Here is a 14495-nt window from a genome sequence, read left to right as displayed (position 1 = left end):
AATGTATGTATTTGTTAATAAACCATATGGCCTCTCTGTTTTGCAGTGCTATTCCACTCTTCCTTTAATATTCACATTAACTGCTTTTATAGTATAGCACAGCACTGTATATGTATTTTTAAAAGCCTGGAAATTAATTGTACATCTTGGAAGGCTTTCATTTTTTTTCCAAAATACATTTCTAATCTCTTAATGTACACATACAGTATGATGATATATATATATATACACCATCGTGATGCATATTGCAACTGTTCTGGTTTCCCTTGCACCACCTCTGCAGTCTGAAAATGTGAGGAACAAATAAATGCAAGCGCGATTTCAGGCGGTATGAACAGAAAAGGCCCAGTCACTGATGCTACCTCCTTTTTGGAGGAAGTGATATGACATCCTGTGTGGTAGGTTTACCAAACTGTTTATTCACCTTCCTTCATACATGCAGTGCACAGCAGCAACATGATGTCAGCTCAGAAGGAGACCGCCAGTTCAGAGGACCATCTTCTCAAAACACCTGAACAGGTAAGGACTGCACTACACTACTACACTGGACTTTTAATTGTGGTATTTCTGTATAAGCGTGGGGATTGAAGATGGCCTTATTGCCATGTACTGGTCTGTACACCAGTAGCAACAAGACATAAGTTCAATTCAATTCATCAGTTGCTGTGCCCTTAAAAATACCTTGATAGTCCAAAATGTGGATTTGATAGAACTCTAATGAATCCTAACGTCAAACTGGCAAACGTCAAACTGATGGCCCTGATGGATATTTACAGCTACAGTCTGTGAGTATGATTCACCGTTATTTTAGGATGTCAGCTTGTGATCAGATGATGGGAGGAATAAATCACCCTGGGTTGAATACCGTTGCTCAGTTTCAGTTTCACAATATCACTTAGAGGAAGTTTGTAACAGAAGCATTAGTCAAACGTTTCCCATGAGCCTAGTGATGCTTTTTTGAGTGAACACTAAATAATAAGATTTGTTTGATACGGTGGACGAGTGTTTAGTGTTTAGGAGACAGACCGGAGTTCAATCCCACCCTCAGCTATCTCTGTATGGAGTTTGCATGTTCTCCCCGTGCATGAATGTGAGTGTGAATGGTTGTTTGTCTATATGTGCCCTGTGATTGGCTGGCGACCAGTCCAGGGTGTACCCCGCCTCTCGCCTGAAGACAGCTGGGATAGGCTCCAGCACCCCCCGCGACCCTTGTGAGGACAAGCGGTAGAAAATTAATGAATTAATGAATTATATCAGGCTGCACGGTGATCGGGTGGTTAGCGTGCAGACCTCACAGCTAGGAGACAGACCCGAGTTCAATCCCACCCTCAGCCATCTCTGTGTGGAGTTTGCATGTTCTTCATGCATGGGTTTTCTCCGGGTACTCCGGTTTCCTCCCACATTCCAAAAACATGTGACTCCAAATTGTCCATAGGCATGAATGTGAGTGTGAATGGTTGTTTGTCTATATGTGCCCTGTGATTGGCTGGCCACCAGTCCAGGGTGTACCCCGCCTCTCGCCCGAAGACAGCTGGGATAGGCTCCAGCACGCCCCGCGACCCTGGTGTGGATAAGCGGTAGAAAATAAATGAATGAATGTTTGATATCACTTCCATGATCACATCATGTGTTTGAGCAGTCTCTGTTGTTCCTTTACCAGGACCCCAGCTTACCAAGGGTCAGGGAGGTAAGGTATTTCATCAAGTACTGTGGATTTGTGGAACTGCAACATGAATGTCATCCACTTTTTTTTTTTTGCTAGCTTTCTCCGGGTCATGTACGTAAACTGGCCCAGACAAGGAAAATGCCATACAGAAGGGTGGGAACACCTTTATCTTCAAATATCTTCCTTTGTTTACTACGCTTATTAACAACTCTGATGTGCTTGCTGCTGTTGTCAGGATTTTAAAGAAGAAGAAAACCCTGAAGAGAAGGCACGTCGCCGCAAAGAGCAGGAGGTACTATCGTCTCTCACTAATTGTACATTGAAATGAATGCTGCTTGCTCATATCATCTTCCTCTGCTTCTATTTCAAGCTATATCCTCTGTATAAGGAGTTGTTGTACACCATTACACATAAAATGGGCAAGTCGACATCAGCTGAGGTCTTCACGGATAACCAACTTCACCAGTTCATTCAAGAGGTAAACATCTCACAACTCTCAGCCGTGGCTGAACATTTGACAATGGGTAGGATTGAATAAGCTCTGCTTCTACCTACTCTTTTCTGTACTATACTACAATGTACTACAATCTGCTTAGGCTATGACCGTGACAGAGTCAGAGCATGACGTTCTGCTGGAGCAAATACAGAACGTCGAGGTAGGAAATATTTCTATGAATAATATTTTATTAAAATATATATTTCCACCAGCAGTATGTGGTTTTCTAGTTGCTGTAAATAAGCTTCTAATCGTGCTTATACTCCTTCCAGGCGCCTGTCTACTGCCTCATGGCCACTGTAAAGGAAGCCAGTGGAATCCTGGGAAAAGATGTCAGTGGTGAGTTTCTTGCCTTGGTTCTTTTTTTGCGCTGCACAGATCACGTCATGTTCCACAGGACAGGAATTGTGACTTCTTGTACTGCGCTCTTATTTTGGAGTGCTGCACTTCCTGGAAGTGTAAGGAAGTTACAGGCTTAACCTCAGTGGTATTGGTTTTTGTTATGGTTATGGTTTTAAGAAGAGCTCCAATATGCAAAGCAGGAATGGGGAGTCAGACAAAAACATTTGGAACATGAGACATTGTTTTGTTGTGGTTTGGAGAGTTTTTGGTCTTAAACGTTTGATCAGCTGATGAAGAGCCTATTTCACTTTAATTGTTTTCAAGAAATCTCATAATACAGTTCATAATGCTGAAAGGCAATATTTTTGTCTTGTTGGCCAGGTTTCAGTGACCCCTACTGCTTGCTGACCATCCTGGAAGACGAAAAAGAGAGCCGCACACGTCGATCCAGATCCAAAGCCTCTAAATATGTGGTCAAGGATGCCGTGTCCGATGATAAGATTTACCAAACACACATAAAGAAGCAAACTCTCAACCCCATTTGGAACGAAACCTTTATACTGTGAGCATGAACGTAGTGTACGAATGCTTCAAAATGTCAGGCTTTATGTAATCACGTTTTGCCTTCAGGGAGTTTGAAGACGTGGCGGATGCCAGCTTCCACCTTGAGATGTGGTAAGAAAAAACTTCCATCCGTAACTCTGCTGTTAAGTGCTTTCAAATCGCACTCACCTCATGCTATTGGTGTTGTTCCAGGGATAAGGATGAGGAGGTATCGCTCACTCAGAAACTTGAGGAGTTCAAAACCAACTTTACTAGTTTAAGAAGGTGACGTGCTTTATTTTGCTCTACTTACACTGAACCAGCACTGGTCAAACTCAATGCCTTATATTTATATATTGCCTAATGGGCCAGCCGACACCGCACTTAAGTAAATTACACATGCTTTTCATGTGCTCATTCAGAATGATCAAGGAGGCCAAAAAGGAGAAAGGAACAGATGACTTTTTGGGGAAAATTGTCATTAAACTCCAGGTACAAAAATGTGTATTTTCCATGTGATTTTTGTTGTATTATTACAGTTTTTAAAATGATCCATAATCTCACTTCACTGTACTGAAGACAACTGGTACAGACTTGGAGCCCAGTAGTGTAGCACTGTTCTGCATCGTCTTACAACCAACACTAAACTCATCACACAGCAGCTTAACACTCAAAAACGTGTACCTCAGAAGAACACAATGCTGCCTCTGTCCACCTGAGAGAGTCAAGAGGGAGGCTGATGTCATTGCAGCGCACCAATGAATGTATTGCTCAGACACAGTGCACTACTTGTTTTTTTGGCATTTCAAATTATATATGTTTATGGTTTATTGATATACGTATGTAAATATATGTTGCTGTGTGATGAGTTTTGTGTTCTTAGTAAGATGACACTGAGTCAGACTTATGTTAGCTTGTGCTAATGTACCAGAGGTTTCCCATCATTTTAGGACCTCCACTGTACTGAAGACAACTGGTACAGGCTGGAGCCCAGAACAGAGACGTACCCAGACCGCGGACAATGTCACCTGAACCTCAAGTTAATCCATAAAGAGGTGAAACGCATGCATGGAAAAAGTACTCAGAAGTAGAACCACAATATTATAGGCTTCAAGGATTTATTGGAGTTCAAATATGACCAAAAATAAGTCATTCATGTGATGATTTTGAGAGAAATATGTATCATGTGACTGACAGAGAGACGGGACACTAAGCGCAGGTCGGAACGCTTACGTCAACTATTGTGGGATCCTGCAACAGTTTGTCCTGTCTTACATTTCCAAACAAGAGGTAAAAGTACTTTCTCGTCATTTTTCAATGAGTTACATTTAACTCCAACATCTGCCTCCATTGCTGGTAGAGTTGTGCTACGTGGAAAGGGGAAATGCGTGGCGAGGCACTGACTCTACTGGAGCATTACGCTACGCAGAATGACCTCTCACCTTTTCTCCAGGATTTGGCGTAAGCACTCTGTGACAGCCATTTAGTCCTGCCTCAAGGCATGCTGGGTAGCTTGTGGTACTCTTTCTTCCAACGTTGTCACATTTTTGATTGGAAAATATGTTGAGGAGGTCGTCAGGGAAGTAACCAAGGATGGACGTTAACACACTTGTGATATTCAGTGTCTTATTGTTCATAGCTCATATTGTTGTTGCCACTAGACTACCCAGCATACCTTGCGGGCACTTGCATATACAATTTTGGTATGTGTTGCATTTACCGGTTAGCTGTTTATCGGCCAAGCAGTAGTAGTAGTAGTAGTAGTAGTAGTTGATATACAGGTATGTCGTGTGTTAGTATGTTGTTCTCTTTGAGAACAAATTTTTCTTCCCTTCATTATACAAAGTTTCTGTTATGTTTTTACTTTTGTATTTACCTATCAATTCATATTCTGTATTTTTTTTATTTACTATTTATTTTTAACACTGATTACACTGATAACATGTGAACATTTACAGTAAACAAATAAGGCGGAGTAAATTGGGCTTATTCCTACTCCTTTTCGGACATGTTGAATTGCGTTAACATGTCGAAAAAAGTCTGTCGTGGGAGCCTTCTCGGAAAAGATCCTTTGTTTTTCATTCGTTATTCCTCACCGAGACTTAATTGTTGTTGGTAAACATTGCGTGCTCATTGCAGGAAGTGGGTGGCTTACAGTAAGCTGTACCAAAGCTTGGAGGTGGACTCATCTTTGCTGTTACAGCAGCTCACTAGTGTGGAGTACCACTGGCATCAACAGGAGCTACCACACCAACAGGTAGCGGAACTACTTAGCATATTCGATATAATTTTTTAATGAATGTATTGTTATAAATTTGTTGTCACAATGTGAAAGTGATTGTTGGATTGATTGCACTGCAGAAACGAGAACTCGGAGACTCTCTTCATGGTTTCCTGAAATATGGACTCTATTTAGTGTCAAAATACAGAGATGTGTTCTCCCCAACACCAAGTGCTACTCCAAAGTTACACACACTGCTAAGGTACTACACATATTACTGCATACAGAAAGTATTCACACTTCTTCACTTTTCTCGTGTGTTGTTATGTCATGGCAATGGTGTCCAAGCTTTTTCCACCAAGGGTGGGGGGTGGGGGGTGGGGGGTCTGATAATTGTTTATGCTGTGAATTTTCATGTGATTCATTTCATTTTGACAGAATCTTAGTTCAAATCTGCAAGACGCAGGCTTTCCGGAAAATGAATCCAGCTGAGTTTGAGCTCCAGGAGGAGGTCACTGATGCCATACAGGTCGGTGGTGATAATGATGTCATTAACATGGAACGGTAATATTATGGGTTGTCCTTTATTAACAGACGGGTACACAGGAGTGGTTTACCAACAAAAAGGGTTTGCATCAGCCAATGACTAAGGTAAACACAACATTTTTTTATGGTGGATGTAATTTATTGTGTATCTGCATCATCTTACAAGCAACACTAAACTCATCACACAACAGCTTAACACTCAAAAGGCGTACCTCAGAAGTACACAATGCTGCCTCTGTCCACCTGAAGGAGCCAGAGTAGTCCAGAGGGAGGCTGACGTCATTGCAGCGCGCCGATGAATGCATTGCTTAGACACACTGCAATATGGGAAACTTATTTTTTTGTCATTTCAAATTATATTGGTACATATATGTAAATATATGTTTATATATTTGCCAGACATATACATTTCGAGTGTTGCTGTGTGATGAGGTTTGTGTTCTAAGTAAGATAACACTGAGTCAGACTGTTATGCTAGCTTGTGCTAATGCACCAGAGGTGTCCCCATCATTTTTTTTTATTGCTCGTTTCATGCACAGGATTTGTCAGAGATCTTGAGCGCCCTCTCCAGGTTGATTGAGGAGGTGCGGGATGACATAAAACTCAACAAGGATGTCTGGAATCGAATATTTGTGAGGTAAATTGAAGTTGGATATTATGCGTTGGAATATAGTTGATACCAAACTGTGGTGTTTTTTGTAATCATACAGCGCAGTGCAAGTGGACGTTTTCACAGAAGTCTACAAGAAGTTTGATTCCCTGGTAAGAGGGACGGGGAGCCGATCATTAATTTCATTTTCACGTCACCTCATTGACGATATCGCCACAGCTTGCTACTGAGGTCAGAGAAACCTTATCGCTGCTGGAAGGTCAGACTGATCAGAGTCTTGCCAACAGCTTGTTTCCTGTTTACCTGAGCTTGCAAGCCATCCAGAAGGACAAGGCCTTCTTGCAGAAAAGGTCAGACATCCCAGCTTTCAACCTCAATACAACAGCTTCCCACTTTAATGATATATTACTGTGGATTGAATGTAAACACGTGTTGTGTTCAGGGGTCTACTCAAGCTCACAAACTTTCATGAGAACTTCAGAGAGGCTCAGCCTTACTGGCTCAACCAGGTGTTTATCACCACCATGGACAGAGTGGAGCGGGCTGTCAAGGTGGACCAGGTACCAGTCGTGTTTTTTCTTACATTGCCTGTATGTACGGTACTTGGACATTTTTACAGAGCGCTGCATCATGGTAAATATGACTCTCAGCTCCAGCCCCTGCAGTGTGGGGCAGTGCCCATTAAGCATAGCTCCTCAGCAGTGGACCTGGTGGCATGCATCCAACCCGTGTGTGACCTGTGGAAACAGATGTCCTGGCCCGACCCCGAGGAGGCGTTCATGCTAATGGTCAAAATCACTGAGGTACAGTATCCTTTACATTTGAATGATTTAGGATGCATTGTATATGCAGTATCTACAAAACCATAACTACTACAAATAGTTCTAAACTAATATCCCGAGTTGTGGTGTTATGTTATCATCGACACAATTTAAAATTGGGACCAAAATAAGCACTCATACTTGTATGACAATGTATGACAACATTTTGTATGAATTTTTTTTCAATGTATGACAACATTTTTTTATAATTTTCTTTCATCCTCGTTTTTTCATAATTTTTTTTTCAATGTATGACAACATTTTTTATTTAAAAAAATTTCATCCTCGTTTTTTCATAACATTTTTTTTCAATGTATGACAGCATTTTTTATTTAAAAAAATTTCATCCTCGTTTTTTCATAAAAAAATGTTCAATGTATGACAAAAATTTTTATAAAAAAAATTTCATCCTCGTTTTTTCATAACATTTTTCATAACAAATCATCCTTGTTGGGAATTCAAGGTATTTATGGTAATGGTTTTATTTCATTTGAACATGCATCAGATTACAATTGAGTGCATCCCATAATCAGTTCACAGTTCCACATGTCCAAAAGGAGTAGCAAGAAACAAAGCTTATTAAATCCTACCCCTCCATCTGGTACTTTTACAATCAGTAACTGTTAAATTTGTTCACTTCCTGCTTTCCATAATACAGTTTAAGGTTTTTTTTTTCTGTTTTAATAATCGTACCGAAGTAGGAGGTGATATGCGCATCCAATGACATAATGTGTACCATAGTAAGTGTCAATATAGTGATATATATAGCACATCATGACTGGTTCAAGACTCTTCATCCTTGTATTTAGCAAACATCAACTGCTTGTATTGTTTCTTGAATTGGCTCATCGTTGTGCATTGTTTGATTTCCTTACTCAATCCATTCCGTAGTTTGATTTAGAAAGGAGAAAGGTGCTTGGGAGTTTGAGTTGATAAAAACGGAGAAATATGTCATTGGTATTGAAAGAGTTAACTGTGCTGCCAATGTTTAGAGTAACTCACTAAGTCATTTTTAACTCCTAACCTACGGTAACTCGGTAACTTGTAAATCGGGACTGTAAAGGTTTATGGTGTCTTTCCTCTCTGTGTGTACAGGATGTGTGTAAGATCGTGGTGACCTACTGTCATAGTCTGAAGGACCGGGTCAGGATTCTGTCAGAGAACTCAGACCATGGAAGTGCAATCAATATGGTATGATATGCTATGGTTTATTTGTTTCAGTTAACAACTAACATGAAGGAAATGACATGGTTGTTTGAGAATATCCACACGCATTATGTAGGCACAATTCAACATGTTGGATTCTGCTGCAGAACCCAAGGTGGTTTCATCTTGAGGTCACCAACAGATGAGCGGACATTCTACATCAGGATTTTTAGTAGACAGCAGAATTCATGGTTCCATTTATCACAGCAAGTCTTCCTGGTCCTGAAGCAGCAAAACAGCCCCAGACCATCACACTACCACCACCGTATTTTACTGCTTTTTGAAGGTCATGCCACCGCATCTCAATAGGACTTTGACTAGTTCACTCCAAAATCTTGATTTGGTTTTTCTTCAGCCATTCAGAGGTGGACTTGCTGCAGAACCCAAGTTCATTGCGGCTTGTGTTCACCAGCAGGTGGTCGGTGGTTCTCCCTCAGGATTTTTAACAAACTGCAGAATTCATGGTTCCATTTATCACAGCAAGTCTTCCAAGTCATGAAGCAGCAAAACAGCCCCAGACCATCACACTACCACCACCGTATTTTACTGTTGGTATGATGTTCTTTTTCTGAAATGTGGAGTTACTTTTACGCCAGATGTAATGGGACACACACCTGCCTTTTTGGCATCATCAGACCATAGAGTATTTTCCCAAAGGACTATGATATCATCAAGATGTTTTCTGGCAAAAAGCCTTTAATGTTATTTTTGTTCAGGAGTGGTTTTGGTCTTGGAACTCTGCCATGCAGGCCATTTTGGCCCGGTGTATTTCTTATGGTGGAGTCATGAACACTGTAAACATTCAGTCACACAGCATCACATCTCGTCATAGCATCTTCCTGCTGGAAAATGTTGAGTCAGCTTACTTGTGAGATAGCGACCTCTGCTGGATTCATCACTGCAGTATGTTCTGTAACCATAAAAACTATCTACTCTATTTCTGCTCTTCTTCTTCTTCTTTAGCTGTGTGTGGTGGTGAACGACCTTGAATACTTGCGGTCTGTCCTGGCGCGACTTCCCACGCAGTTGAACTGGGCGGGGCTTAGAGAGCGCACCAGTCACGTCATCGGGGAGAATCAGTTCCAGAACACGCTGCCATCGCAGGTGCAGCAAGCTCAGGGCATCCTGGATCGAGAGATCCGCTCGGCTTTGGACACGCTGGGTAAAAAGGTGCGTCGAGGAAGCGCTGTGTAACTTCCTTTTTCTCCTCGTATTTTCATTTTTACTTTTGTAAAAATGGCTTTTATTTAATGTGGTTTAGTGAAGTTAGTACTTGTTTCGTTACCTTTTTTGTAAATATCTCGATTTTTGAAATTGTTCACCAAAATTGAGCCTGTTTTTTGTACACTTTGGGTTTCCATAGTTTGTATCGTCATGTGGAGTCCATTGCCCAAACAATTTTTTTTACTGCTACATAACCCACCATGGGGCCAAAGAAAGTTGCAAGTGCCAACAATGTGATAGACTACTGAAGAAAAAAGTATTCGGGGGAATAACCTCCATATGCCATTTATAATTATTGCACTTTTTGGGGCATTTAATGTCATAATTACTTTCTATAAAATGTATTTTTGTTAATATTTTGGCACATGTTCTACATGATTTCCTATTTCCCCAATGACTTTATTCACCCCATGTTTTTCCAGTTGAACACGGACATCGAAACCCATGTCAGAGGCATGACAAGCAGGTGGAGGATTCCGTCCAAATCCACAGAAGACGTACGTGTCCACTATTGTGTCTCACAGGTCCAACATGTGCGTCACACTTTGTTTCTTCACATGTCATTCAGGCTGCAGGTCCTCTCATGCGCTACCTGGAACAAGAGCTGCATTACATGAATGAAAATCTGGTTCAAGAGAACTTCAACAGGTGAAGAACCCGAAAAGAATAGCGTTGGCCGAAATGGCGTCTGATCCCGTGTCTCCCACATGCAGTCTCCTCACTCCTTTATGGAACACCTCGGTGAAGGTGCTCCACCAGATGGCTAATGAGCATGTGCAGCAGGAAGGGCTGATGGTGTTCTGTCAAAGGCTGGTCTACATACTTCAGGTCGGTGCTGTCTAAGCAACTAGAAATCTACTTCTACTTTTGATAAGCTGTATCTGTGTTAGGATGAATGCTGTACAAAAAAAAACTCCATTAGCATTAGCAAAATTAATTATAAGGTAATGTTAATGGGGCTGCACGGCAGTCGAGTGGTTAGCGCGCAGACCAGGGTTCAATTCCACCCTTTGTTCCACTCCATTCCACTCCACACAGCTATCTCTGTGTGGAGTTTGCATGTTCTCCCCGTGCATGCGTGGGTTTTCTCCGGGTACTCCGGTTTCCTCCCACATTCCAAAAACATGCTAGGTTAATTAGCGACTCCAAATTGTCCATAGGTATGAATGTGAGTGTGAATGGTTGTTTGTCTATATGTGCCCTGTGATTGGCTGGGATAGGCTCCAGCACCCCCCGCGACCCTCGTGAGGATAAGCGGTAGAAGATGAATGAATGGTAATGGTAATGGTTTAACATGCATCAGATTACAATTGAGTGCATCCCATAATCAGTTCACAGTTCCACATGTCCAAAAGGAGTAGGAAGAAGCAAAGCTTATTAAATCCTACCCCTCCATCTGGTACTTTTACAATCAGTAACAGTTACATTTGTTCACTTCCTGCCTTTCTGATATCATTTTTTTTTTTTATTAGCATTTAGTTAGCATTAGCTATTAGCATCACAAAAGCTGTTACATCGTGTGTGAAAAGCATTATAGCTACTGTGGCTTGGACCTTGGCTGAATCCAAATAAGGATTCAATTTGACTTGAGGTTTTTCAAGATGGCCGCTGCTGTTCATTCCAGTGCCTAGAGCAGTGTTTCCATGGTGAAGGTAACGGACTTCCATTGAAGATGCTCCATTCTGAAGAGTACAAGGTGAGCTATCCTCGAGGCAACACTTCCATCCAACTACCATAAAACCATTCTGACCTTTCTATCGGCTCCAGATGCTCAAAGCCTACCTGGCGCACCATTCGCTGAGCAGCCGCCAGCTTGTGGAGAAGTTCCTGGAAGGAAAAATCTGGGAGCAGGTGAGCTCGCTGCGTGTCCGAGAGCTTCGGTTTGGAGGAACGTCATCTGAATGTTTTCAGTGCGTTTCTGTCTCTGCAGAGAGTGGTTGGCGTTGAGAAATATGGCGCCGTCACCCTACTCACTTCCTATCGGAGATCCGACCAAAGGCTCCGAGTGGAAGTGCTGAACGCCGTCAGCCTTCTACCCATGGACTCCAATGGTGAGCCACACAGGACTATTTATTTGGATTATTTTTGACACATTTATTGATTTATATTTTATTATTTCTTACAGTTTTTTATACACGTTTATTTATATAATTTTCATTTTCGTATTTTTATTATTTTTTTTTTTTTTAACATTTTAAGTCATTTTTTGACACTTATTTAAGCCAATGTTATTTTTTTGTTTTTAATACAAACATTATAGAAACAATTTTACATAAACAATAATAATATCAATTGATTTATATTTTATTATTTCTTACAGTTTTTTATACATGTTTATTTATCTAATTTTCATTTTTGTATTTTTATTTTTTAATTTTTTTTACATTTTAAGTCATTTTTGACACTTATTTAAGCCAATGTTATTTTTTGTTTTTTTAATACAAACATCATAGAAACAATAATAATTGATTTATATTTTATTATTTCTTACAGTTTTTAAACATGTTCATTTATATAATTTTCATTTTTGTATTTTTATTTTTATTTTACATTTTAAGTCATTTTTTGACACTTTTAAGCCAATGTTATTTTTTTGTTTTTTTTAATACAAACCTTATAGAAACAATTTTACATAAACAATAATAATAATTGTTTATTATAATGATTTTAATATTTCTGTTTGTTTGTTTTTTTTCAGCTTTTTTATTTTTATGTGTGACATTTTAAAAACATTTTTCTAAGTCATTTTTAAGTTGATAGAATTTTTCCAGCCCACCAGTATTCATACAAAAAGTGTGAAATGAAATTGCACTATGATGAATATCATTACCAACAACTTGATAATAATATCAAACAAAAGGTAATTTTAGGTAAAGACTACAAGGCCATAAGACATGTTTGTGTACATTCCACAGGTTTAAGTGACCCCTATGTGCAATTATGTCTGGAGCCTTATCACACCTTCCCTCAGGTAGAACCTTGTTGCACTGGGATCAAGAGCTGCGACCTAAACCCACTTTTTGATGAGGCCTTTGAGTTGTAAGTCGTCTCGAACTATTCAATTCAAGGCTGCTTTAATTCCACCGCTGCCACTCACATGTCTCCGTGCTGGGGCAGCCTGGTGGGCCTGGATCAGTGCCAGGCTCCAGGGGCGTGCCTGCTGGTGACGGTCCTGGACCACGACACCTTGGTGGCAGACGACTTCGAGGGTGAAGCCTTCCTGTCCCTCAAAGACATACCTGGCGTTGCAAGAGGAGAGGAACAGACAGACAGCCTGGGCTCACATCCGGATGCCCCCCCTGCCCAAATCCGCCTCCCCCTGATGCATCCAAAACCCAACGGTAGCATCACTTTGCATTAATCACCTTTTATCATGCGATTGATACTTACAATATACCGTAAATAACCATTATATTGTACTTCATAATAACAAAATATTTCTATTTGCCCCCCCTCCTGGTTTCTTTTTTTTGTCACACTTAAATGTTTCATCTCATCAAACTGTAAATGTAAATATTAGTCTACTTGAAGCCTTTTGCATTTATCACAGCAAGTCTTCCAAGTCATGAAGCAGCAAAACAGCCCCATACCATCACACTACCACCACCATATTTTACTCTTGCTGTGATGTTCTTTTTCATGCGATGTTCTCATTTCTTCCTGAGGTTCTTTAGCTCTCAGAATGATGTCTAGCTTTTGAGGATGTTTTGATCTACTTTACTTTGTCGTATTTTAAGTGTTTTCTTGAGACCAGGTGCAGCAGTAATCAGGCCTGGCTGCGGCTCAAGAGATTCAACTCAGGTGTGCTAAGTTATGTTTTAACGTGGAGGGTTTGACAATGTTTTGTTTACATTTTGATGCTCTGAAACATTTGAGTGTGACAAACATGCAACAAAAAAAATTATTTAATCATTATTTATCCAACTGTTCTTAAAAGGACGAAACCTATTCATTTTGAATGACGCTAAACCCATGATAGGTCACATAGTACATAAATACTATAAATACTTATTTTGTTAGCATGCATGCCCACTTTGTATTACTTCTTACTTAAAATGCTGTTATTGTCAGGAGAAATAATGCATCGTAGCATATACATATATTTGTGCTGTAAACATCTGTTTATGTGTGCCTCGTCCAGAAGACAACATCCTGAGCTTACTGGAGTCCAGGAAAAGCGAACGTGAAACACAAGCGTTTGTGAAGAAACGGCGCCAAAGAGAGAAACAATCCAAGGAGGGAAGTCAAGCATAACGTTCACACCTTTTCTTCCAAAAATATACAATTTGCTTTAATGATCTGTACCAAAAAAAACTGATTTGGAAACAGTGGAGTAGGATAGGTTGTCTCTGTCCGGTCCACTTGTTTTGTCTAATCAGTGCAAAAGATGACGTAAATAAAGTACAATGTCAGACAAAGCTGTACTAAAGATGCTAAAGATGGCAGGTATGAAGAAAAGAAAATGAAATTGTGTACAATTGCGACAGTTCCACTGAAAAGGGTGGTTTAAAAGACTACACCAAGTCCACTGAGTATATTTTTACCTTGATTGTGTTCATATGCTTTCCTCTTCATGTTTCTACCTGAGTGCTTTTAAGAGGCTGCAATGTTGTAGAGTTCATTCCAAATCTTACAATACACTTGATCAACCTAGATGAGCGCTACCTCGTATGTTGGCCCCCTTTGGCTATAGCGATATACAATTAATAACAAGGATGGAACTAAATATGCCCTTTAACGTGTGTTACATCATACCTGAAGACTACTAAGACTTGTGATTATGTTAAACAATAAATATGTTGAAGTCGTAAATCCATTTA

General features: G+C 40.2%; 1 protein-coding gene across 2 annotated transcripts in view; it reads left to right on the top strand.

Annotated features, from left to right (window-relative positions):
- Positions 1-14495, top strand: part of unc13d (unc-13 homolog D (C. elegans)) — a 16120-nt gene extending 1625 nt beyond the window's left edge. The window contains exons 2-35 of one of the 2 annotated variants that reach the window (XM_058062056.2): positions 443-519; positions 1661-1687; positions 1763-1819; positions 1902-1958; positions 2037-2144; positions 2263-2322; positions 2435-2501; positions 2886-3066; positions 3135-3179; positions 3261-3332; positions 3470-3539; positions 3998-4102; positions 4245-4337; positions 4408-4508; positions 5187-5304; positions 5409-5530; positions 5707-5797; positions 5863-5919; positions 6354-6451; positions 6525-6576; positions 6644-6774; positions 6867-6984; positions 7075-7227; positions 8341-8436; positions 9415-9621; positions 10098-10172; positions 10244-10323; positions 10389-10503; positions 11300-11371; positions 11443-11526; positions 11606-11726; positions 12591-12714; positions 12793-13016; positions 13817-14495. In XM_058062056.2, the coding sequence (XP_057918039.2) occupies positions 443-519; positions 1661-1687; positions 1763-1819; positions 1902-1958; positions 2037-2144; positions 2263-2322; positions 2435-2501; positions 2886-3066; positions 3135-3179; positions 3261-3332; positions 3470-3539; positions 3998-4102; positions 4245-4337; positions 4408-4508; positions 5187-5304; positions 5409-5530; positions 5707-5797; positions 5863-5919; positions 6354-6451; positions 6525-6576; positions 6644-6774; positions 6867-6984; positions 7075-7227; positions 8341-8436; positions 9415-9621; positions 10098-10172; positions 10244-10323; positions 10389-10503; positions 11300-11371; positions 11443-11526; positions 11606-11726; positions 12591-12714; positions 12793-13016; positions 13817-13929 (3371 nt within the window). In that variant the 3' untranslated portion in view covers positions 13930-14495. Of the gene's footprint in view, positions 1-442; positions 520-1660; positions 1688-1762; positions 1820-1901; positions 1959-2036; positions 2145-2262; positions 2323-2434; positions 2502-2885; positions 3067-3134; positions 3180-3260; positions 3333-3469; positions 3540-3997; positions 4103-4244; positions 4338-4407; positions 4509-5186; positions 5305-5408; positions 5531-5706; positions 5798-5862; positions 5920-6353; positions 6452-6524; positions 6577-6643; positions 6775-6866; positions 6985-7074; positions 7228-8340; positions 8437-9414; positions 9622-10097; positions 10173-10243; positions 10324-10388; positions 10504-11299; positions 11372-11442; positions 11527-11605; positions 11727-12590; positions 12715-12792; positions 13017-13816 lie in introns of those variants that run through there. The other variant, XM_058062058.2, reaches the window with a different exon arrangement.

This window comes from Doryrhamphus excisus, linkage group LG2 (genome assembly GCF_037039965.1).
Source record: "Doryrhamphus excisus strain RoL-2023G ecotype Guam linkage group LG2, RoL_Dexc_Guam_v1.1, whole genome shotgun sequence".
Lineage (NCBI taxonomy): Eukaryota > Metazoa > Chordata > Actinopteri > Syngnathiformes > Syngnathidae > Doryrhamphus > Doryrhamphus excisus.
This window is presented reverse-complemented; position numbering and strand designations above follow the sequence as displayed.